Below are 25475 nucleotides of genomic sequence, written 5' to 3'. Positions count from 1 at the left end.
GGTGGTTCCTCAGAAAACTAAAAATAGAATTACCGTATGATTCAGCAATCCCACTTTTGAGTATATATCCAAAGGAATTATACCCAGAAGCAAGACCGCTGAATTATCCTGAAGAGATATGTGCACTCCCATGTTCACTGAAGCATTATACACAAAGCTAAGATGAAGAAGCAATCTAGGTGTCTATCATCAGATGAATGAATAAACAAAATGTGGTATATATACACAATGGAATACTATTCAGCCTGAAAAAAGAGGGAAATTCTGTCATTTGGACATCGTGGATGAACCTGGAAGACATTATGCTAAGTAAAATTAGCCAGGCACAGCAAGATAAATACTGCATAATCCCACTTGTATGTGGAATCTTAAAAAATTGAATTCACAGAAGAAGAGATATCAGGGTACCAACTCCAGCTGCCCTGACACTGGCCTATAGTCATGGTAGAGGGGACAGCAGAGCTCAGGTGGAACAGACTGGGTACCAAGGCACAAGATTTCTATAACTGGCCTGATGAATCCCTTGAGAAAATGGACAGTACACTCCCGGTTCAGCAGTACATTCAACAGAATGTAAGAGCAGATTGCTCCAATATTGACAAAATTCTTGAACCACCTGAAGGCCAGGATGAAAGTGTATGGAAGATGGTTTCCAGGAAACCATCATTCTCAGCAAACTGACACAAGAGCAGAAAATCAAACACCGTATATTCTCACTCATAGGTGGGTGTTGAACAATGAGAACACATGGACACAGGGAGGGGAGCACTACACACTGGGGTCCGTTGGGGGGAAATGGGGGAGGGGCAGGGGGGTGGGGAGGTGGGAAGAGATAGCATGGGGAGAAATGACAGATACAGGTGAGGGGACGGAAGGCAGCAAACCACACTGCCAAGTGTGTACCTATGCAACAATCTTGCATGTTCATCACATGTACCCCAAAACCTAAAATGCAATAAAAAAAAAAAAAGAAAGTGTATGGAAGTATGAATATTTAAAGCAATTCTGCCTTGAGCGAAATGAACCTGATGTCAAACTTCTGAGTGAATGACATCCAGATACTTGCATTTAAACGACAGCAACTGAACAATGGATTTGTCTTTGTGCAACTCATAAAACAAGAGTGACCTGCTATAGACTACACTAGACACATACTTGATGGCGTTGTGTCTTCTGAATAGCAATAAATATTTTCCCATCAGGGTTAGTATAAAGGAATCATTGGTAGCAAAACTAGGATCAGCATGCCATAGGATTTACAGATTTACAGAATATTTTCACATGCTTATTTTCATCACTGGCAACTTTTTGATGAATATGAAAATGAACATTTTTGTGTCGTCAGTTTACTAACTTTGTGCCTAAGTATAATTTGATGTCCAAAGATAACCTTAGTGCACTAATTTTAGAAGAGGAAGTTCAGAATTCAGTTTCTAGGGAAAGTGAAGCACGAAGGGAATTATATAGAAAAATATACTGATCACACAATTAACATTAATTATGAGCTGTATATATCATTTTAGACACATCAATTATGTGTCTATATTATAGTTTCTTCGTTTAGCATAGGTTTTGGTATGCTGTGTTTGTCTTTTATTTTATTTTATTTTTTTGAGACAGAGTATCGCTCTGTCCCCAGGCTGGAGTGCAGTGGCGCGATCTTGGCTCACTGCAACCTCCGCCTCCAGGGTTCAAGCAATTCTGCCTCAGCCTCCCGAGTGGCTGGGACTACAGGTGCCCGCCACCATGCCCACCTAATTTTTCTATTTTTAGTAGAGACGGGTTTTCACCACGTTGGCCAGGATGGGCTCGATCTCTTGACCTTGTGATCTGCCTGCCTCGGCCTCCCAAAGTGCTGGGATTACAGGCGTGAGCCACTGCACCCGGTCGTTTGTCTTTTATTAATAAAATGAGAATTACTTTTTAAGTTATTCATAAACTGTATATTTGTAGTTTGGCACTCACGGATTTTCAATAAGATTACGGCCGGGTGCAGTGGCTCACGTCTGTAATTCCAGCTCTTTGGAAGGCCAAGATGGGTGGATCGTTTGAGCTCAGGACCTTGAGACCAGCCTGAGAAACATGGCAAAACTCTGTCTCTGTGAACAACACAAAAAATTAGCCAAGCATAGTTGCACAGGCCTGTAGTCCCAGCTACTTGGGAGGCTGAGGCAGGAGAATCACTTGAACCCGGGAGGCAGAGATTGCAGTGAACTGAGATCATACCACTGCACTCCATTCTGGGTAACAGAGCAAGACTCTGTCTCAAAAAACAAATAAAAATAAAAATAAATAAGATTATATCTGTTTATAATGCCTGTTAAAAAAAAGAATTAAAGTTTGTAAAATTACTGCTAAATAATCATTGGATCACAATCTTTATCAAACAAATCCACCTATAAAAAAACGAGTGAGGTTAAGGTTTTGCACAAGCCATATACTAAACAGGTGGTGATGTTTTCCTTTGGTTTTACATCTAAGTTTAGACATTCTAGAAAATTTTGTAGTATACTGGTCCATTTCACCTGTTAACTTTCCCAAAATGAGATTAAAGTGTTGTGAAATTCTGTTTATAGTTTTTAATATGCATATATTTGTTTATATCTAAATATAAATGCAAATGAAGCATTAGTAATCATTAAATAATCTTACTATGCTACATAAAATACATTCTAGGCTAGCATACTTGGAAAGGATTTACCATTCTGAAGCAGTGGACCATTACAGGCACGTAAATGATGTTCCCACTGCAAACCTGCCCTGCCTGCCACTTCTCCTTCCCTTAACCTTCTTCTCAAACTGCTTTAGCTGAGAAGCTTTTCACCAGACTGTGAGTTAGTGATGGATTATACCTATTTATATTGGTATTAACTGCTTACTGATTATATTCCATATTAGCAATTACATTACGCTACAGGAACAATGTGTTGGCATAGGCTCTTGCTTATCTTTGTTTGGCAAAACTGTTCTAACTACTTATAAAACAGTCCTTAAAATAGTTTCTCTTCCTGTCAGTAATATTAGTCTTTTCATCTAACCATCTAGGCAGCATTAAATAGAGTTGAAGGAATACTATAGTATTTATTTTATACGCCTGTCTACAAAGTTTCTGTTTGAATTATATGCGCATGTGAGATTATCTGCAATAATTCACAGGTTCTGAGAGTGTTAAGTGGTCAAACATTTTTTTGGACTTTGGTATAATTTAGTGTCTTAAGAAGGATTCAAATACAGGTTTAACAATCTTATAATCTATTGAATGCCATTTCTCATAAAACACTGGAGGTCTTACTGCCAGACTGATTGTAATGAAGCCCTAAAAGTGAAAAAAACTGTACATGTTGTAACGAAAGTATTTAAATCCATTTTTTGAGCAAATTTTACCGAGATGAGGAAATGCTTTTTCATTTAAAAGGGTTATTTTGAAATGAAGACGAAAATGTATTCATCTTCATTGTTTTTTCAAATTTAAGGGAATAATTTAGACCATATTATTAGACAAGAATGAATGCAAAAATGGGGGACATAACAGTATACTGAGAGTGTATATATATGATTTATACCTTTCCAAGCCTGCCAGTCTTTTAGGCTTTGAACATGGCCAGCAGCCCCCATCATTACTCAACCCCAACCCACAACTATCTTATAAGAAGTTTTATGTTCACAGTGAAAGGAATGTTGACTTTCAAATTACATATTAATGTCACTATAAACCAATGGTAATAGTAATTTTTAAACAAGGTCGTTAAATATTAGGACTAATCTATTAAGTTAATAAATTATATGTAGCCATGTAGCTGTTCTCTCTAGATGGTGTCTCTCAGTGGGTTTCTACCACTTGACTAATTTCTTAGTGAATATTCAAACAGAGGTAATCACTGGGATTGGTGATCCAGCTAAACATTTTGAAACACATTTTAAAAAATATGGCTTACTGTTAATAGGGAAATAAAATATGATTTTTTTTTCTTATTCATTCCATCTTCCTTGTACTGCATATTTGAAATTGATCATTTTTAAAAATCTTCAAAAGAAAACATCAGGCTGGATGCAGTGGCTCACACTTGTAATCCCAACACTTTGGGAGGCCAAGGCAGGAGGATTGCTTGGGCTCAGGAATTTGAGACCAGACTGGGCAACTTAGTGAGACCTCACCTCTATGAAAAATAAAAATAGGCCAGGCACGGTGGTTCACACCTGTAATCCCGCCTTTGGGAGGCCAAGGCAGGTGGATCGCCTGAGGTCGGGAGTTTGAGACCAGCCTGGCCAACATGGTGAAACCCCGTCTCTACTAAAAATTAGCTGGGCATGGTGGCACACACTTGTAATCCTAGCTACTTGGGAGGCTGAGACAGGAGAATTGCTTGAACCTGGGAGGCAGAAGTTGCAGTGAGCTGGGATCACGACACTGCACTCCAGCCTGGGTGACAAGAATAATACTCCGTCTCAAAAAAAATAAATAAAACATAAAAACAAAAATCTTTAAAAATAATAAATAAAAATAATTAGCTAGCCCCAGCTACTCAGGAGGCTGAGGCAGGAAGATCGCTTGAGCACAGAAGATTGAAGTTGTAATGAGCTATTAATGTGCCACTACACTCCAGCCTGGGAGACAGAACAAGACTCTGTCTTTAAAACTAAAAAATAAAAAAAGCAGAAGAAGTAGAGAGTAGAATCATAGTTACCAGGGGCAGGAGAAGTAAAGAGTATAAGAAAGAGGAGATACTGATCAGAGTACAAAATTCCAATTAGGAGGAATAAGCTTTGGTGCTCTATTGCACAGAATGGTGACTGTAATAAATAATCCATTGTATATTCGGAAATTGCTAAAATAATTTTAAATGTTTTTACCACAAAAAATGATAAGTATGTGAGGTAATGGATTTATTAATTGGCTTGATTTAATCATTCCACAATATAAACACATATAAAAACATCATACTGTATCCCATAAATATATACAATTATTATTTGTCAATTAAAAATAAAATTTTGGCCCGGGGAACGTAGTGAGACCCTATCTCCTTAAAAAAAAAAAACCCAACAGGGTATGGTGACCCAGGCCTGCAGTCCCAGCTACTGGGGAGGCTGAGGTGGGAGGATGGCTTAAGCACAGGAGGTTGAGGCTGCAGTGAGCTATGAAAGCACCACTGCACTCAGCCTGGGTGGCAGAGTAAGACCCATCTCAAATAAAACATTTTTTAGAAACCGAGAACCCCTCACCACTAAAAACCTCCAAAGACCTCCAAATGCAGCCTGAATGAGTTCCAACTGGTCAAATTGAGCCCAATTTGAACAATAAAAGAATCATTTATAGCAATGGATTATAACCAATTGATTAAATTAGGAGTTGATACAGTAAAGAATTAAAACTTTGATGAGTAAGGGGACAGTTACATAACCTCAAAGTGTTGCCCCACAAAATGCTAATTAATTACAAAGGGAAAATTAGTAACTTTAGAATGGAGAAAACTGGCAGATCCCTTAATCAGGTGATAGAGGTTTTCATTAATAACAGGACAAACACAAATCAGCTGCTACATAATAGAGTGCAACAAGATAACCATGGCTTCAGTGACAGGAATGTCAGAGAAGCATAGCCTGAACCTAGTCATGAGGAAACATTCAACAAACCCACCGAGGGACCTTCAACAACATAACTGTCAAGTAATTTTGAAAAGCATCAAGGTTATGAAAATCAAGGAAAAGCTGAGAAACCAATCCAGTGTGAAGGAGACTAAAGAATTTGAAATCCATATGAAATGTGTAATTAGATCTCTCTATAAAGGGCGTTGCTGGGACAACTGATGAAACCTGAGTGGCTGAAGTTCATAACACGCCGCTCCAACATTTACAGCTCTGGCATATTGATTATGCTGAGTTAAAGGCACTTGAAAACAGCGGCACAGCTTGGCATGGTGGCTCATGCCTGTAATCTCAGCACTTTGGGAGGCTGAGGTAGGTGGATCACTTGAGGCCAGGAGTTCAAGACCAGCCTGGCCAACATGGCGAAACCCTGTCTCTACTAAAAATACAAAAATTAGCCAGGCATGACGGCACATGCCTGTAATCCCAGCTACTTGGGAGGCTGAGGTAGGAGGATCACTAGAGCCCAAGAGGTCGAGGCTGCAGGAAGCTGAGATTGCACCACTGCACTCCAGCCTGGGCAACAGAGCAGGACTCTGTCTCAAAAAAATAATCTGAACTTTTTCTTCGTGAAAGCAGGAGAAAAAATTTCCACATAAAAGATGTCCTCCCTATACCAGAAGAAAACTGTCATTCTACATCAAGGACAGGAAATTGAGGTCAAGGAAAATGCACAAACTTTGTTAAATTAACTCTTATCTTCGTAGTCACTTCTATACCCAATTACCTACCCAAGCCCAAGTCCCTTTGTCTTCTCACATTTTCCCAACGTTCTACTCTTTGTCCAAGTCAGTACCTAAGTGTTCAACATTAACTGCATCTTGGGTCTTCATTCCCTTACGAGAGCTCCATGTCATATGTATGCTTTTCTCCTGTTAACATGCATTTAATTATCAGGCCCAGCCAAAAAGCCCTAAGTCGTCAAGGGTAAAATTTTGCCTCCCTCACATAGTGTATCATTGTTACTTTCCTGATATTTATGGTTATATTGTGGTTCTGTAGGACAATGTTCTTGTTTGCAGGAAGTACACACTATTCAGGAGTGATGAAGTGTCAATTTGGCAACTTACTTTGAAGTTACTCAAATGTTTGTAATCATTCTGAAAGTTCGGGATTATTCCAAATGTTAAAAACCTAAATCCGATCATACCCTACCTTACCTTCCAGTGATTCCAAATAAATTCAGACAAAAAGCTGAAGTGTGTACCATGGCTTACAAAATCTACATGATCTGGGCCCTAGCTATTTCTCCTACCTCATTTCTTAGTATCTTCCCCTCACTCATTCCATTCCAGCCAAAGTGGCCATACTGCTGTTCTTTGAACAGACCAAGCAATACATCTCAGACAGGCTTTTGCACTTGTGGTTCCCTCTGCCTGGAACGCTTTCTCCCTCTTTCCTCAAATGTCACTCACTCAAAGAAGCCTTCCCTAACTCCTGTATAAAACAGCCACCTGATCCTTCCATTGCTCTTCATTCCCCTGTGAGGCCCAGCTTCATATTATCTTCCTTGCATTTATTGTTACTGCAAATATATAAAATGTTTGTCTGTCTTCCCCCATGAAAACGAGGACTTTGTTTTATTCACCTCTCTAGCCCCAGGTTCTTGGCACCTGGTGGGTAGTAAATAAATAGTTATTTGAATAAGGATGATAAATTGTATCTGTTATTCCTTACACGCTATATGTGATAATACCTAGCTCTGTAATTACAGATAAATCAACCCAACATCAAATTTATTCATGAATCAAAGGTAAGAATCCACAGATTTAGAATTCCACAGTGTGTCACAGTCAACAAAGGGGTTTGAGAAACTAACAGCTAAGCTTGTCCAACACCATTTCTCCTTTAAAAGATTCATCACAAGCCGTTAAGCTTCCCATACAAACAAGGGTCATCAAAGATACTCAGCCCTTAGGAGGTGCCTCTCCACAAAGAAATGCAGCTTTGAATCCTCACTTGCCCTCAGGCACCTGCTGGAGTGATGTTCTACAACTCTTAGCTTCTTTTTCATGTGATCTCAGATCAAATAAAAGGACTTGCGCCACTGAATAGAACTTTTATCTTTTCAGGTTTTTACTATTTTATAATTTTAAACATAATTCATCTCATGTAATTGAAATCACACCCCCACTCCTCATCTTCCAAAATGTGGCCCCTGAGCACCAATGTTAGATGAGCATTTTGAAGCAAACAGATGTCAATCTGAATAAGAGAGCTCACATGCCTTCCATAGCCTCCCCAGACCAAGTCTACTCAAGAAACAATCTCTCAAGGAAGCATAAGCCAGGACACCTCGGCTCGTAACGCCTGCATTCCACATTGACACTTTGGTCTCAGATAGAATGAGATCTCCTAACATACAGAATGCTACTTCGGTGAAGGCTGATGGTTCTGAACCTAAAACCACAGCTCAATGCATGCTGGGCTTAATATGTGGTGATGGATTGATCTGTGCAGCAAACCACCATGGCACACGTTTACCTGTGTAAAAAACCTGCACACCCTGCACATGTACCCCAGAACTTAGAATAAAAGTTGAAGGGAAAAAATAGAGAGACACAGAATGTAAACAAACAAAAAACAACCCACTGCTCCTCAGACCTTAACCACAGGTTATTATTTCCCACTAAGAAGAGTACAATATCAGTGCTTATAAACTACCACGAGAACAATGAAAAAAAAAAAAAAAGAGTACAATAGCAATCCCCAAATGATGTGGCATGAGAAAGTTTCTCATCAGTGCTGCTTTCTCATGCTAAGGACCAATGACATTTTTTTTCTTTTTTCCAGAGACAGGGTTTCAGGCAGGCACAGTGGCTCACACCTGTAATCCAGCACTTTGGGAGGCCAAGGTGGGCGGATCACAAGGTCACAAGTTTGAGACCAGCCTGGCCAATATGGTGAAACCCCGTCTCTACTAAAATGACAAAAATTAGCTGGGCATGGGGGTTGGTGCCTGTAGTCCCAGCTACTTGGGAGGCTGAGGCAGGAGAATCGCTTGAACCTGGGAAGCAGACGTTGCAGTGAGCCAAGATCGCGTCACTGGACTCCAGCCTGGACCACAGGAGTGTGACTCCATCTCAAAAAAAAACAAAAAAGGGAGAGACAGGGTTTCGAGTGAAACCTCAAGCTGGAGTATAGTGGTGCAATCATACCTCAGTGCAACCTCAAACACCTGGGCTCAACGGATCCTCCCACCTCAGCCTCCCAAATAATTGCAACTACAGGCATGCATCACCATGCCTGGCTAATTTTTAAAAATTTTTTTGTTTATAAAGATGAGGCCTTGTTAAGTTGCCTGGGCTGGTTTCAAACTTCTGGTCTCAAGTGATCTTCATGCCTCAGCCTTTCAAACTGCTGGGATTACAGGTATGAGCCACCACACTCAGTCCCTGTGAAATTTTAAAGACATTATCCACTATCATGTTCTTCAAATTACATCACTGACATGGCCAATGCCCATAGTTAGTCCAAGTAGAAGAACAGGGTTGAAAACTGATTGTAGCTCAGTAAAAGCATACAGTACAAATATGTTTTGCTTAGCTCATACAGTATTTGAAAAAAGTAAAACTGTTCTGTTCAATCGAGTAGCCTATTTATCTTAAATACAAATTTTAAAATTTCCTCAGTTGCATTATCCACATTTTAAAGTGCTCTAGAAAGGCCAGGCATGGTGGCTCATGCCTGTAATCCCAGCACTTTGGGAGGCAGAGGTGGGTGAATCATTTGAGTCCAGGAGTTCAAGACTAGCCTGGGCAACATGATAAAACCTTATCTCTTCTAAAAATACAAAATAATTAGTTGGGCATGGTGGCACATGCCTGTAGTCCCAGCTACTCAGGGGCCAAAGCAAGAGGATCACTTGAACTCAGGAGATAGAAACTGCAGTGAGCCCTGATTGTGCCACTGCACTGCAGCCTGGGCAATAGAGTGTGACCTTGTATCAAAATAATAATAATAATAATAAAGTGTTCTGGGCCATATGTGGCAAGTGGCTACTCTATTGGACAGGGCAGATAAAGAACACGAAAGTGAAAAGTTCTGCTAGATAATGCTATATTTAAATTGTTGAATATTTTAAAAAATTAACTGAAAAAACAAGAACTGGCCAGGTGCAGTGGCTCATGCCTATAATCCCAACACTTTGAGAGGTCGAAGTTGGTGGATCACTTGGGGCCAGGAGTTTGAGACCAGCCTGGCCAACATGGTGAAACCTGTCTTTAGTAAAAGTATAAAAATTAGCCGGGCATGGTGGTGCACACTTGTAATCTCAGCTACTCAAGAGGCTGAGGCGAGAGAATCGCCTGAAGCCAGGAGGTGGAGGTTGCAGTGAGCCAAGATGGTGCCAATGCATTCCAGCCTAGGAGACAGAGTGAGACTCCATCTAAAAAAAAAGAAAAAGAAAAAAAGAAAAAACAAAACTCTCACAAGAAATACAGATGTCTACCTTTGAAAAATCATCCAGAAACCCTTTGCTGAATTCTCACTTGATGGAACTGGGGATTGCTGAATAAGGCTTCTGCCCTCTTTGACCAAGTCTGTACTTTTCAGCTCACTGTAGCCCCCACTATGTCCTATTGTTTCATATCTCTCTTCTAAAGAGTGACTCTTTAGAACAGAGCCAAATACGCTGAGATTATCCCACTTTCTACTGAAGACAGCCCAAAGCTAACTCTGACAATCAAAATCAATTAAAATAAAATGTCAGGCCGGGTGCGGTGGCTCAAGCCTGTAATCCCAGCACTTTGGGAGGCCGAGGCAGGTGGATCATGAGGTCGAGAGATCGAGACCATCCTGGTCAACATAGTGAAACCCCGTCTCTACTAAAAATACAAAAAAAACTAGCTGGGCGTGGTGGCGCATGCCTGTAATCCCAGCTACTTAGGAGGCTGAGGCAGGAGAATTGCCTGAGCCCAGGAGGCGGAGGTTGCCGTGAGCCGAGATCGCGCCATTGCACTCCAGCCTGGGTAACAAGAGCGAAACTCCGTCTCAAAAAAAATAAATAAATAAAATAAAATGTCACAGCCAATCAGATATACTTACTTCTAGTTTTTGGGTAAATTTTTCTAGACCACTGGAAAAGATCTCCAGAGTTTAACTGTGTAACAACTGTATGGTATTATTTCAGCAATCTATGAAACAGATATAAGTACTTTGCTTCGAAATACTGTATGCAAAATTTGATAATTCAAGTGAGCATTTAGAATTTCATGTCAAAATGTGCATATTACAAAGCCATGCAGTTTTTAGAGACCTAAGGAATTTTAGGGCTATCATTTTACTGATGATGAAACTAAGTCCCAGAGAGGTTAAGGAACTTGCTTATAAGATTCGAGCCAAAGTTCTTTTACCAGACAGGTGATACTATGGCGTACTGTTTTCCCAAGACAGCCACACGCCATTATACATCCTAATATATACTGATATCTATCGACATGCCTCCATCAAGAGATAGGTCCATGTTTTCTCATGCAGAACTTGGGTGGAGCTTTCTAATTGCCTCAATCAATGGAATATGAAAGTGATACCGGACAATTTGCAAGACTAAGTCTGATAAGGCAATATGGCTCTGCCTAGCTCACTCTCTCAGAGTACTTGAGACATGTAGGTATTTTAACCCACAGCCCCATCTATACCCCTAGCTGACAGCCAGCATTAAATGTCAGATACCAAGTGAATACGTTTTCAGATGATTCCAGTGTCCAGCCTTGGAGTCTTCCAGCTGAGGCTCTAGACATCCGGGAACAGAGATTAGTCACCCCCATTTTGTCTTGTCTGAACTCCTGACCCCCCCAAAAAATACAGAGAGAGAAATAATTGTTGTTTTAAGCCACTAAGTTTTAGGGTAACTTGTTATGCACTCAGTGTAATTAAGATATATACTTTCAGAAGAATGCCACTGACTGCCTTATTGAGAGGTATTCAATAAATATTTTTGTAATGAAATAAATATTGTCAAGTTAAATAAAATAAAATGAACTAGGCACAGTGGCTTGCGGTTACCAACCCAGCTCCTTGGGAGGCTGAGGTGAGAGGATTCCTTGAACCCAGGAGTTCGAGCCTGGGCAACATAGCGAGATCTCATCTCAACTTTAAAAAAAAAAAGGAGCCAGGCATGGTGGCTCATGACTGTAATCCCGGCACTTTAGGAGGCCTAGGTGGGTGGATCACTTGAGCTTAGGAGTTTGAGACCGGCCTCGACAACATGGTAAAATCCCATCTCTAGTAAAAACTACAAAAATTAGACCAGGTGCAGTGGCTCATGCCTGTAATCCCAGCACTTTAAGAAGCCAAGATGGCCGGGCGCAGTGGCTCAAGCCTGTAATCCCAGCACTTTGGGAGGCCGAGGCGGGTGGATCACGAGGTCAAGAGATCGAGACCATCCTGGTCAACATGGTGAAACTCCGTCTCTACTAAAAATACAAAAAAAAACTAGCTGGGCTTGGTGGCGCGTGCCTGTAATCCCAGCTACTCAGGAGGCTGAGGCAGGAGGATTGCCTGAACCCAGGAGGCGGAGGTTGCGGTGAGCCGAGATTGTGCCATTGCACTCCAGCCTGGGTAACGAGCGAAACTCTGTCTAAAAAAAAAAAAAAAAAAAAAGAAGCCAAGATGGGGTGGATCACCTGAGGTCAGGAGTTCAGGACCAGCCTAGCCAACATGGTGAAACCCCCTTCTCTACTAAAAATACAAAAATTAGCTGGATGTGGTGGCTCACGCCTGTAGTCCCAGCTCCTCAGGAGGCTGAGGCAGAAGAACTGCTTGAACCTGGGAGTCAGAGGTTGCAGTGAGCTGAGATCATGCCACTGCACCCGAGCCTGGGCAACAGAGCGAGATTCTGTGTAAAAAACAAAAACAAAAACAAGCCACGCACAGTGGCTCATACCTGTAATCCCAGCACTTTGGGAGGTCAAAGTGGGTGGATCACCTGAGATCAGGAGTTCAAGACCACTCTGGTAAACACAGTGAAACCCCATCTCTACTAAAAATACAAAATTAGCTGGGCATGGTGGCTCGTGCCTGTAGTCCCAGCTACTTGGGAGGCTGAGGCAGGAGAATTGCCTGAACCTAGGAGGCGGCAGTTGCAGTGAGCCAAGATCATGCCACTGCACTGCAGCCTGGGTGGCAGAGTGACACTCCATCTCAAAAAAAAAAAGCAAACAAACAACAACAAAAATTATCCAGGTAAGATGGCACAGGGCTATAGTCCCAGCTACTAGGGAGGCTGATGTGGGAGGATCAGCTGAGCCTGGGAGGTCAAAGCTGAAATGAGTCATGACTGTGTCACTGCATTCCATCCTGGGTGAAGACAAATAAAATAAAATCATATAAAATGTTGCCTTAGCTTACCATTCAGGAGGCACCATGCTTCCATCCACATCCCAGAATGTGTTTTTGCCGTTCATTTCAGTAGTATATATCACCCATCGGTGACGGCCTGGGTGGAAAGATGAACATTTAAGAAGAAAAACTTTTTATTTGTTAAAAATAAGTGCATAATAGCAAAGAAGACAACCTTTTTATTAAGAAAAGACTTTTTGTGATCTTATATAAGGTAGCTATTGGAGGAACAACACCCTGGCTGAATTCGTGAAGGCAAGCTCCAGGATATGTGCGGCAAGCCTTAATCAGCAACGGGCAACAGGGACTGAGACAACTCACTGCTGCGGGTGGGGCTCAGGCCTTTCCCACAGAGGAGAATCCTTGCTTCCCTGCCAGCTCCCCACAAAGAGAGTAGCAAACAGGGTAGGGAAATGTGTTCCCAGATGTTCTAGGTATTCAGAAAAGAAGATGCTCCTCTTGAGACTGGGGCAAAAACACATTTGTAGCAATCATACTTGAATGCTATGTCTCCATATAAATATTTTTTAAAAACCACCCCAGATCCTTTTGGAAATTTGTGAATTACACACAATAAGGAAACATCAGAAATGATGGTTAGGTACATAAGACAGCTCATGTCATCAAAATAATATGGCTGCATTCCTTATTTAGGAAATTGCTGTGCACTAGTTAGGGGACCTAATCATTATTTACAAAACTGTTTCTTTTGGGTCCTTAAACTGAGCAAAGCCTTGGGTTCTAATCAAGCCTTCGTCACTCACTATCAGTGGATATTAGGCAAATTTTATGAGCCTCTTTATCTATTAAAAGTAGATGACTACACCTACATCTTAGAGTTGCTATGAAAATTAAATATCACATAAATTTACCTAGTTTAGCATCAGCCATATAAGCACATAATAAATATTAATTCCTTCTATCCCTTCCTTACTGATCTTACCTGCCAAATAGAAAACACTGAATTAATTCATTCCTATGACGGATTTTAAACCAATAAGCAAAAGGTAATCTGCATTTCATTTACAGGGTTTTCCTAGGTAAACATATCATCAACAAATATTGATTACTGCTACTTAAAACATGACCTCATCTATTTATTTTTAAATACAGATTTCAATCAAGATTTGCTGCTTCATTTAGAAAAATCAATCTTAAGAATAGCTAAAAGTAGGGCTGGGCACAGTGGCTCAAGCCTGTAATCTCAGCACTTTGGGAGGCCGAGGCAGGTGGATCACGAGGTCAAGAGATCGAGACCATCCTGGTCAACATGGTGAAACCCCGTCTCTACTAAAAATACAAAAAAATTAGCTGGGCATGGTGGCACGTGCCTGTAATCCCAGCTACTCAGGAGGCTGAGGCAGGAGAATTGCCTGAACCCAGGAGGTGGAGGTTGCGGTGAGCCGAGATCGCGCCATTGCACTCCAGCCTGGGTAACAAGAGCGAAACTCCGTCTCAAAAAAAAAAAAAGAATAGCTAAAAGTAAACTATAATCCAATGAGGCAGGGGCATGTAGAGGCAGATGGAAGAGACCTTGGGAAGGGTTTCATAGGTCAGGTCCCGACAATACAGTTAGGCTATAATAGTGGAGCTGGGCCTTATCAATCTCTCAATCTCTCTCTCTTCATATTTCTTGAAATGTTAAATGCCTATTCTCAGACTTAGTAATTCCAATTCCAGGAATTAACTGATTAATTTATATATATATACGCATACACACATATAAATATATATATTTATATATAATATACAACATATATAAATTTATTTATTATATATATTTATTATATATTAATATTATATATTATACATAATATATTATATATATATTACATATATATAATGTGTGTATATATATATATATATATATATATATATACATACTCCTAGGCTGGAGTGCAGCGGCGTGACCTCGACTCACTGCCTGCAACCTCCACCTCCCGAGTTCAAGTGATTCTCCTGTCTCAGCCTCCTGAGTAGCTGGGACAACAGGCATGTGCCACCATGCCCAGCTAATTTTTGCATTTTTAGTAGAGATGAGACCAGGAATTTATTTAAACGCATGAATATAGTTACAAGCAAGTTCACAGTAGCAGCATTTCTAATAGCAAAAAGTCTAAAGCAACCTATGTGTCTAGTAACAGGATTAAAGAAAAATGGTTCTTCCATACACTGGAATGTTGTGTTGCTATTTTTTTAAATGCTGTGTATTTTTTTTTAAATAAACAAACACAACCAGCTGGGTGCGGTGGCTCACACCTTAATCCCTGCATTCTGGGAGGCTGAGGCAGGAGGATTGCTTGAGCTCAGGAGTTAGAGACTATCCTAGGTCTGAAGACTTAGGGTGAAACGCATCCCTACGAAAAACTACAAAAACTAGCTGGGCATGGTGGCACTCGCTTATAGTCCCAGCTACTCATAAGGCTGAGGTGAGAGGATCGCTTGAGCATGGGAGGCAGAGGTTGCAATGAGCTGAGACCACACCACTGCATTCCAGGTGGGCAACAGAGACCTGTTTCATAATTAATGAAAAGAATCTTAAATATGCATAAAGACTAAACTATTAAAAGAGTTGTAAAATTATAAGGGGAGGGAACTTTCATACACCAAATATATATACATACATACACATATAGGCACATGCGCGCACACACACACATACACACACACACACACACACACACACTCACGAGATGGGGTCTCACTATGTTCTCCAGGCTGGTCTTCAACTCCTGGCCTCAACTGATCCTTCCACCTTGGCCTCCCAAAGCATCGGGACTACAGGAATAAGTCACCATGCTATGCCCTACTTTTTTTTAATTAGCAAAAATAAAGATATTTCCAATGTAAGGGAAGAAAGAAAAGAAGAAAGAATGTAATGTTATAATAACCAAGTGAGAAGTAGAAAGAATAATTACCCCTGGCTCTGCTATTAGCTACTTGACTAAGTCTCTTTGGTTAAGACATTTCCTTGGGCCTCAGTTTCTTCATCTATAAAACAACAGTTTTTAAACAATCTCTTAAAATATATTCTAGGTCTAAAATTCTATGATTTATTTATTAAAAATATTATAACTGGGTGTGACAGTATGTGCCTGTAATTCCAACACCTCAGGAAGCTAAGGCAGGAGGATTGCTTGAGCTCAGGAGTTCAAGACCAGCCCGGGTAAAGCAGTGAGACTTCATCAGGTGTGCATACACACACACACACACACACACACACACACACACACACACACACACAAATACAGAGCATATAAGATGTTTACTTCTTGTAGACCAACATGCATCCAGTGCAACCACACATAGTTTACACATTCCTGAGAAATATTCCTAACTGCTCAATGACTTATCTTCTTCATCTGTAAAATGGGAAGCACAAAAGTGCCTATCTCAAGGAGATGTTGAAGATTAAAGCAGATAATATATGCTTTTGTTTAGCACAGCACCTAGCACATGGTAATCACTCAATAAATGCTAGGCAATTATTTTTCACATTATAAATCTTTCCCCTGGATGAAGACTAATTATTTTTTCCTCTTTGATCCTTTTTTCATATCATTCATGAGTATTTTATTATTATTATTATTATTATTATTATAAAAGTAACAAATGTTACGTGGGAGAAAATTCAACAATTCAGGAAGGTACAGATTGGGTATCTCCAATTCGAAAAGCTCCAAAATTGGAAACGTTTGTGTGTGCTGGCATGTCACTCAAAAGAAATGCTCATTAGAGCATTTTGGATTTCAGATTAGGAATGCTAAACTGGGATGTATAATGCAAATATTACAAAATCTAAAAAAATCTAAAATCTGAAATACTTATGGTCCCAAGCATTTTGCATAAGGGATACTCAACCTGTAACAATAACAGCAGCCACAGTTCTAATATTTATTGAGCACTCATGTACTAAGCATTGGGCCAATGGGTCTTAACAGATGGAAATTTTACCCCCAAAGGGACATTTGGCAATGTCTGGAGACATTTTTGGTTGTCAGTCAGAGCTGTTGCTTCTGGTCATTCTATGATGCATAGGACAGCCCCTCACAACAAAGAATTATCTGTCCCAAAGGACATAACAAAAAAAGAAAACTACAGACCAATATCCCTGCTGAACATAGATGCAAAAATCCTCAACAAAATACTAGCTAACCGAATCCAACAGCATATCAAAAGATAATAATACGTCATGATCAAGTGGGTTTCATACACGGGATGCAGGGATGGTTTAACATATGCAAGTCAATAAATGTGATATATCACATATATAGAATTAAAAACAAAAATCATATGTTCATCTCGCTCTCATTAGATGAAGAAAAAGCATTTGATAAAAGCCAGCATTCCTTTATGATAAAATCCCTCAACTATATTGGCACAGAAGGGACATACCTCAAAGTAATAAAAGCCATATATGACAAACCCACAGCAAACATTATACTAAATGGGGAAAAGCTGAGAGCATGCTCCCTAAGACTGGAACAAGCCAAGGATGCCCACTTTCACCACTTCTATTCAACATAATACTGGAAGTCCTAGCCAAAGCAATTGGATAAGGGAAAGAAAGAAAGCACATCCAAATCTAAAAAGAGAAGGTCAAACTGTCATTGTACATTGATGATATGATCACATACCTAGAAAAACCTAAAGACTCATCCAGAAAGCTCCTAGACCTGATAAATAAATCCAGCAAAGTTTCAGGATACTAAATCAATGTACACAAATCAGTAGCTATACAACAACAACAAACAAGCTGAGAATCAAATCAAGAACTCCATCCCTTCTACAACAGCTGCAAAAAATAAAATAAAATACTTCAGAATATGCTTAACCAACAAAGTGACAGATCTCTACAAGAAAACTACAAAACACTGCTGAAAGAAATCATAGATGATATAAACAAATGGAAATGTATCCCATGCTCATGGATAGGCATAATCAATATTGTGAAAATGACCATATGGTCCAAAGCAATTTACAGATTTAATGTAATTCCCATCAAAACACCATCACCATTCTACACAGAACTAGAAAAAAAATCTTAAAATTCATATGGAACCAAAAATGAGCCCACATAGCCAAAGCAATACTAAGCAAAAAGAACAAAACTAGAGACGTCACATTATCTGACTTCAAATTATACTACAAGGCTACAGTTACCAAAACAGTATGCTACTGGCATAAAAACAGGCATGTAGACCAATCAAACAGAATGGAGACCCAGAAAGAAATCCAAGTACTCACAGCCAACTGATCTTCGACAAAGCAAACAAAAACATAAAGTGGAGAAAGGACAACCTATTCAACAAATGGTGTTGAGAAAACTAGCAAGTCACATGTAGAAGAATGGAAGTGGATCCCCATGTCTCACCTTATACACAAATCAACAAGATGGATCAAAGAGTTAAATCTAAGACCTGAAACCATAAAAATTCTAGAACATCACATCAGAAAAACTCTTCCAGATGTTGGCTTAGGCAAAGAAGTCATAACTAAGAACCCAAATGCAACAAAAACAAAAATAAATAAATGGTACCCAATTAAACTAAAAAGCTTCTGCACAGCAAAAGAAATAATCAGCAGAGTAAACAGACAACCCACAAAGTGGGATAAAATATCTGCAAACTGTGCATCAGACAAAGGACTAATATCCAGAATCTACAAGGAACTCACACAAATCAGTAAGGAAAGAACAATCCCATGAAAAAGTGGGCAAAGGACATGAATAGACAATTCTCAAAAGATACAAACAGCCAACAAACCTATGCAAAAGTGCTCAACATCACCATAAGAAAAATGCAAATTAAAACCACAATGAGATAACACCTTACTCCTGCAAGAATGGCCGTAATTAAAAATTCAAAAAATAATAGATGGTGGTGGCGATGTGAAAAGGGAACACTTTTACACTGCTGGTGGGAATGTAAACTAGTACAACCACTATGGAAAACAGTAAAGAGATTCTTTAAAGAACTGAAGGTAGGTTCAAGGCATATAGATTCAAAAAAGAAAAAAAAAAAAGAACTGAAGGTAGAAAACAGAACTACCATTTGATCCAGCAATCCCACTGCTGGGTATCTACCTAAAGAAAAAGAAGTCATTATATGAAAAAGACACATGCACACACATGTTTACAGCAACACAATTTGCAGTTGCAAAAATAAGGACTCAATCTAAATGCTCATCAACCAATGAGTAGATGAAGAAAATGTGGTATATATACACCATGAATACTATTCAGCCACAAAATGGAAAGCAAAAATGGCCTTCGCAGCAACCTGGTTGCAACTGTAGGCCATTAGTCTAAGTGAAGTAGCTCAGGAATGGAAAACCAAGTATTGTATGTTTTCACTTATAAGTGGGAGCTAAGCTATAAGGATGCAGAGTTACAAGAATGACATAATGGACTCTGGGGACTCAAGGGGATAAAAGACTACATACCGGATATAGTATACACTGCTTGGGTTACAGGTATACCAAAATCTCAGAATTCACTGCTACAAAACTTACCCATGAAACCAAAACTGTCTGTATCCCAAAAACTACTGAAATAAAAAAACAAAAAATGAAAAGAAAGAATGATCTGTCCCATGATGTTAATACTGCTTAGGTTGAGAAACCCTACATCAGGGTCAGTTTCTCCAATTCACTTTTCATCTATCTTTCAATACATCTTTATGAGGCACATATTATTATTATTCTACTTTACAGATGAGAAAACTGAGGCTTAGGGAAGTTAATTAAGTTAACCAGGTCACAAAGTTATAAAGTAGAGAGGAAGAATGTTGAATCTCTACCATCTGATTCTACAGGTTTATTGTGTTCCCTTCCAAAATTTAACATGCACACAAAAAACATGTATTTTCTCCTTTTAAGGATACCAAACATTGTTCTGCAACTACAGTTTTTTATATCACACACATCTTTGACATCTCTCTATATTAAATTTATAGGTTCATATTATTCTTAACAAAGTATTCTAAAAAATGTCTAATTCATCAGTATCCAACTTACACACACTAATGTTGCTTTTAAAATTTATTAGCATGGTGGCTCATAACCATGATCCCAGCACTTTGAGAGACTGAGGCAGGAGGATGGCTTAAGGCCAGGAATTCAAGACCAGCCTGGGGAACAAAGTGAGACTTCGTCTCTGAAAAAAAAAAAAAAAAAAAAAAAAAATTAAGGCCAGGTGCAGTGGCTCATGTCTGTAATCCCAGCACTTTGGGAAGCTAAGGTAGGCAGACCACGAGGTCAGGAGACTGAGATCATCCTGGCTAATAGGGTGAAACCCTGTCTCTACTAAAAATACAAAAAATTAGCTGGGTGTGGTGGCATGTGCCTGTAGTCACAGCTAGTTGGGAGGCTGAGGCAGGAGAATCACTTGAACCCGGGAGGTGGAAGTTGCAGTGAGCCAAGATCATACCACTGCACTTCAGGCTGGGTGACAGAGCGAGACTCCGTCTCAAAAAAAAAAAAAAAAAAAATTTAAAAATTACCCAAGTGTGGTGGTGCGTCACTGTAGTCCCAGCTACACAGGAGGCTGAGGCAGGAGGATGGCTGGAGCCCAGGAGGTCACAGCTGCAGGGAGCCAAGATCACATCACTGTACTGCAGCCTAGGTGACAGAGTGAGACCCTGTCTCAAAATAACAACAACAAACAAACAAAATGCTGTGGCCAGGCACAGTGATTCACACCTGTAATTCCAGCACTTTGGGAGGCCGAGGTGGAAGGATCACCTGAGCCCAGGAGTTCAAGACCAGCCTAAGAAACATAGCAAGACTCCAACTCTCCAAAAACAATTTTTTTTTTCAATTAGCCAGGCATGATGACACATGCCTGTAATCCCAGCTACTTGGGTGACTGAGGTAGGAGGATAGCTTGAGCACAGGAAGTCGAGGCTGTAGTAAGCCATTGTACTCTAGCCTGGGTAACAGAGGGAGACCCTGTCTCAAAAATAAATAAATGAATAAATTTTTAAAATATAATAAAACAGTGCTGTGATGGATGTTTGTTTTATAAGAATGTAGAATTAATTCTTAAAAGTGGAAGTGCTGACACAAAGGATACGTGCAATGTAAATTCTGACAAATACCAAAATTTACATTGGTGTGGTGGCTCACGCCTGTAGTCCCAGCACTTTGCGCGGCCGAGGCAGGCAGATTACGACAGGAGTTTGCGACCAGCCTGGCCAATATGGTGAAACCCCATCTCTACTAAAAACACAAAAATTAGCTGGGTGTGGTGGTACTAGTCCCAGCTACTCGGGAGGCTGAAGCAGTAGAATCGCTGAAACCTGGGAGGCAGAGGTTTCAGTGAGCCAAGATCACGCCCCTGGACTCCAGCCTGGGCAACAACAAAGCAAGACTCCGTCTCAAAAAAAAAAAAAAAAAAGAAAAGAAAAAGAAAGAAAGAAAAAAAAAAAAAAAGCTTCAAAATTTGATAGGTGAAAAAAATGTAACACTTTTTTTAAAGTTGCATTTCTGTTATTACAAGTGAGAATGACTATTATCCATACCTTCATTAGCTATTTATTTTTCTTTCTGTAAACTACCTTTTTTCATTTTCTATTGAGGTTTTTCATCCTTTTCCAAGTGCTTTGTAAACGCTCCCTGCATAATATGAAAAATAGACTCAAATCAAATCCCAATCCCAATTTTCACATTAAAAAATACTGCACTCACCAAAAAATTGCTTGTTGTCTTCATAGTATTTGTTTCCATATTTGTCTTCCCCGACTAATGTACCAATTTTCACATCATTTACCCTGTGAATACCCAAAAGAAAACAGACATTTTAGAATGATCCTTTGCTCAAAACACAAACAGAAACAAAGTAAGAATAACAACTTTTCAGACACAAGGGCTGCTCCATCAACTAGCAAAATGAGTAAGTGCTGAGGATAGTCACTGGTTGCATACTTCCAGCCTTCATCTCCAGGCTCCCGCCACCCAATGTTGAAGAATCAGCTTTCAGGTTAAAAGCTCTAGAATCCTTGTTCATGTTGTCCCCCAGAATAATGCATAGAATGGGAAAAGATGAATTGACAACTGATGTGCCCAAATTACACTAAAAATATAAATGTACTCTCTTCAGATTACAGGACTACTTCTAACTACTGTCCCTCAGCCAGGAGGCACTGGAGTTAGCAAAATCTTCAGGAAATAAAAAAGCCAAGGTATTTCATCTTCTTAAAACGATACGAAGGTCTCCAGGCTCTTTCACTCCACTCTGGGTCTCCGTTTAGGTTTCCACTAAACTATGTTGTTGCTCGTGGGATCAATGAATGTCCGAAGAGCAGGGACCATTATTGTCACCTTCAACGCCTTACAGGAAGGGAACTGTACGCCAGTGCAGGGAAAAAACTTTACCAAGGTCACCGAGTTAATGTCTCTTAATGTTCATTACTCTCCAGGGCGTGGGAAAGGAGTGCAGCCCAGATGCCCTTGCCTCCGTGTCACAGCTCTGACTCTACAGATAGCTTCGGTCTTGTCTCGGACAGAGACCAGCCTGGGGGTGGCAAGGCAGAGATTGGGGCGGTTGTCCTTGACAAAAGCTGTGGATTCTTCAAGGTGACCCAAGTTTGTGTCCCCTTCCAAGAAATCAGCCAGCGAGAGTCCATCCTCAGAGGCCAAAAGTATGACTCCGGCCGCGTACCTGAATAACATCCGTAGATAGCCTCGGAGACCGCCGTGGCCGCTGACCTGCTGCAGCCCGCGCTTCAGAACCGCCACTAACTCCATGTTGCCCCGCAAGCCCCGCCTCCCGGGTGCGCCAAGCAAAACCCACCGGATGGAAGCAGCCACTCAGCCGCAGGAAGCCCACGCCCAGAAGGTTCCTATGCTTGCGCCAGATTTGGTGGTTCTGCGCGTGCGCAGAGACAGACCGCAGGCGGAATTGGTTTCCCCTGTAAGCAAAGTACCTTAGACATTAGAGTTTTCAGAGGTTGAATCTAGAAGACAGGCATATGCTGGAAAGCTCACCCAAACAAGGCTTCCCCAGACGGGGATTCCTCCTTTGGGAACTTCAGTTTCCTCAAATAAAAATAATTGGCTCTGGTGGGCGTGCTGGCTCACGCCTGTAATCCTAGCACTTTGGGAGGAAAGAGCGGGAGGATCGCTTTTGCCCAGGGGTTTGAGATGAGACCAGCCTCGCCAACACAATGAGAACTCTGTCTATACAAAAAAGTTAAAAATTAGCTGGATGTGGTGGCGCGTACCCGTAGTCCCAGCTACCCAGAAGGCTGAGGCTGAGGTGGGAGCATCGCTTGAGCCCAAGGAGGAAGTGCAAGGCCAGCCTGGAAAGCTTAGGAGACACCGTCTCTACCACTACTGCTAATATCTGTATATATTCTTTGGAGAAACGTTTATTCAAGTCCTTTGTCCATTTTCGTATAGGGTTTTTTGCTGTTGTTGAATTGTAGGCATTCTTTATGTATCGTGGATATTTTCTCCCATCCCCTAGGTTATCTTTTCTTTTTTTTTTTTTTCTTTTTTTTGAAACGGAGTTTCGCCCTTGTTACCCAGGCTGGAGTGCAATGGCGCGATCTCGGCTCACCGCAACCTCCGCCTCCTGGGCTCAGGCAATTCTCCTGCCTCAGCCTCCTGAGTAGCTGGGATTACAGGCACGTGCCACCATGCCCAGCTAATTTTTTGCACTTTTAGTAGAGACGGTGTTTCACCATGTTGACCAGGTTGGTCTCGATCTCTCGACCTCGTGATCCACCCGCCTCGGCCTCCCAAAGTGCTGGGATTACAGGCTTGAGCCACCGCGCCCGGCCTTTATCTTTTCACTCTGTTGATTGTGTCCTTTGCTATCAGAAGTTTGTAAGTTTCATGTAGCCCCAGTTGTCTGTTTTTGCTTTGTCTGTGCTTTCGGTATCATATGTGAGAAATCACTGCTAAATCCAATGTCATGAAGCTTTCCTCCTGTTTTCTTCTAGGAGTTTTATAGTTTCAGGTGTTAATTTAGGTTTTTGGTCCATTCTGAGTTAATTTTAGTATATGGTGTTGGGTAAAGGTTGAACTTCATTCTTTTGCTTGTGGATGTTCAGTTTTCCCAACACTGTTCTCTCCTCAATATGTAGCATTGTCGAAGATCACTTAACCAGATACTTGAGAGTTAATTTCTAGGTTCTCTATTCTGTTCAATTGGTCTATTTGTTCTTATGCCAGTAGCATTCTGTTTTGATTACTGCATCTTTGGACAATGTTTTGAAGTCAGGAAATGGAAGGCTTTATTTTTCTTAAGATCGTTCTGTCTATTCAGGGTCTTTTGAGATTCCATATGAATTTTAGGACTTTGAAAAAATCTGCAGAGAAAAATGGAACTGGAATTTTGATAGGTATTGCAATGAATCTGTAACTTACTTTGGGTAGTAGGGCATTTTGATTTTAACAATATTAAGTCTTCCCATCCACAAACACAAATGTCTTTCCATTTATTTGCGTCTAATTTCTTTCAGCAATGTTTTGTAGTTTTCAGTATATAAGTCTTTTACCTACTTGATTAAGTTATTCCTAAATATTTTATTCTTTTTGATTCTATTTTAAATGTGATTGTTTTCTTAATTTCCTTTGAGTTGTTCATTGTTAGTGTATAGAAGCCAACTGACTTGTGTGTTGATTTTGTACCTTGCAACTTTGTTGAATTCATTTATTAGGTCTAACCATTTTTTGGTGGAATCTTTAGGGTTTTCCACATATAAGACCATGTCATTTGTTAACAGAGATAATTTTACTTCTTCTTTTTTTTTTTTTTTTTGGCAAGTTTTCACTCTGTCACCCAAGCTTCAATGAAGTGGAGCAATCATGGCTCACTGAGCCAGGATATTGGGCTCAAGTGATCCTCCTGCTTTAGCCTCCTGCACAGCTGGGACTATAAGAATGAAACATCATGCCTGGCTAATTTTTTAAAAAGTTTTTTGTAGAGACAGGGTCTTGCTGTGTTGCTCAGACTAATCTTGAACTTCTGGCCTCAAGCAAGCAATCTTCCCATCTCAGCCTCCCAAAGTGTTGGGATTACAGGCATGAGCCACATGCCTGGCCCTTCTTTTCCAATGTTGAGCTTATATTTATTTTTTGCTTAATTGCTCTGGCAAAAGCTTTTAGCAATATGTTGAATAGAAGTAGCAAGAGTGTACATACTTGCAGTTTTTCACTATTAAATGTGATGTTAGCTGTGGGCTTTTAAAACACGGTCTTTATTAGGTTCAGATAATTTCCTTTCATTCCTAGTTTGTTGAGTGTTTTTGCCAAGTGCCTTTTTGTTTCTTTCTTTTTTTTTTTTTTTTTTTGAGATGGAGTCTCACTCTGTCACTCAGGCTGAGTACAGTGGTGCAATCTCTGCTCACGGCTACCTCTGCCCCCAGGTTCAACTGATTCTCCTGCCTCAGCCTCCTGAGTAGCTGGGATTACAGGCACCTGCCACTATGCCCAGCTGATTTTTGTATTTTTAGTTGAGATGGGGTTTCACCATCTTGGCT

The 25475-nt window shown here is 40.3% G+C and overlaps 1 protein-coding gene and 1 pseudogene across 1 annotated transcript in view; one reads left to right on the top strand and one right to left on the bottom strand.

Moving 5' to 3' along the window:
• The window catches only part of NDUFA12 (NADH:ubiquinone oxidoreductase subunit A12), a 41547-nt gene extending 18772 nt beyond the window's left edge, over positions 1 to 22775 (bottom strand). Inside the window, exons 1-3 of the mRNA XM_003929576.4 lie at positions 22649 to 22775; positions 21676 to 21758; positions 12997 to 13084 (exon numbers count right to left, since the gene is read on the bottom strand). Of these exons, the coding sequence (XP_003929625.1) occupies positions 12997 to 13084; positions 21676 to 21758; positions 22649 to 22734 (257 nt within the window). The 5' untranslated portion in view covers positions 22735 to 22775. The remainder of the gene's footprint in view (positions 1 to 12996; positions 13085 to 21675; positions 21759 to 22648) is intronic.
• On the top strand, positions 442 to 1480 carry LOC101044393 (MOB-like protein phocein pseudogene; annotated as a pseudogene).
• Positions 22776 to 25475: the final 2700 nt, after the last annotated feature.

This window comes from Saimiri boliviensis, chromosome 7, assembly GCF_048565385.1.
Source record: "Saimiri boliviensis isolate mSaiBol1 chromosome 7, mSaiBol1.pri, whole genome shotgun sequence".
NCBI classification, from domain to species: Eukaryota; Metazoa; Chordata; class Mammalia; order Primates; family Cebidae; genus Saimiri; species Saimiri boliviensis.
The sequence above is the reverse complement of the archived record's forward strand: the minus strand, read 5'-3'. Positions and strand labels throughout refer to the sequence as shown.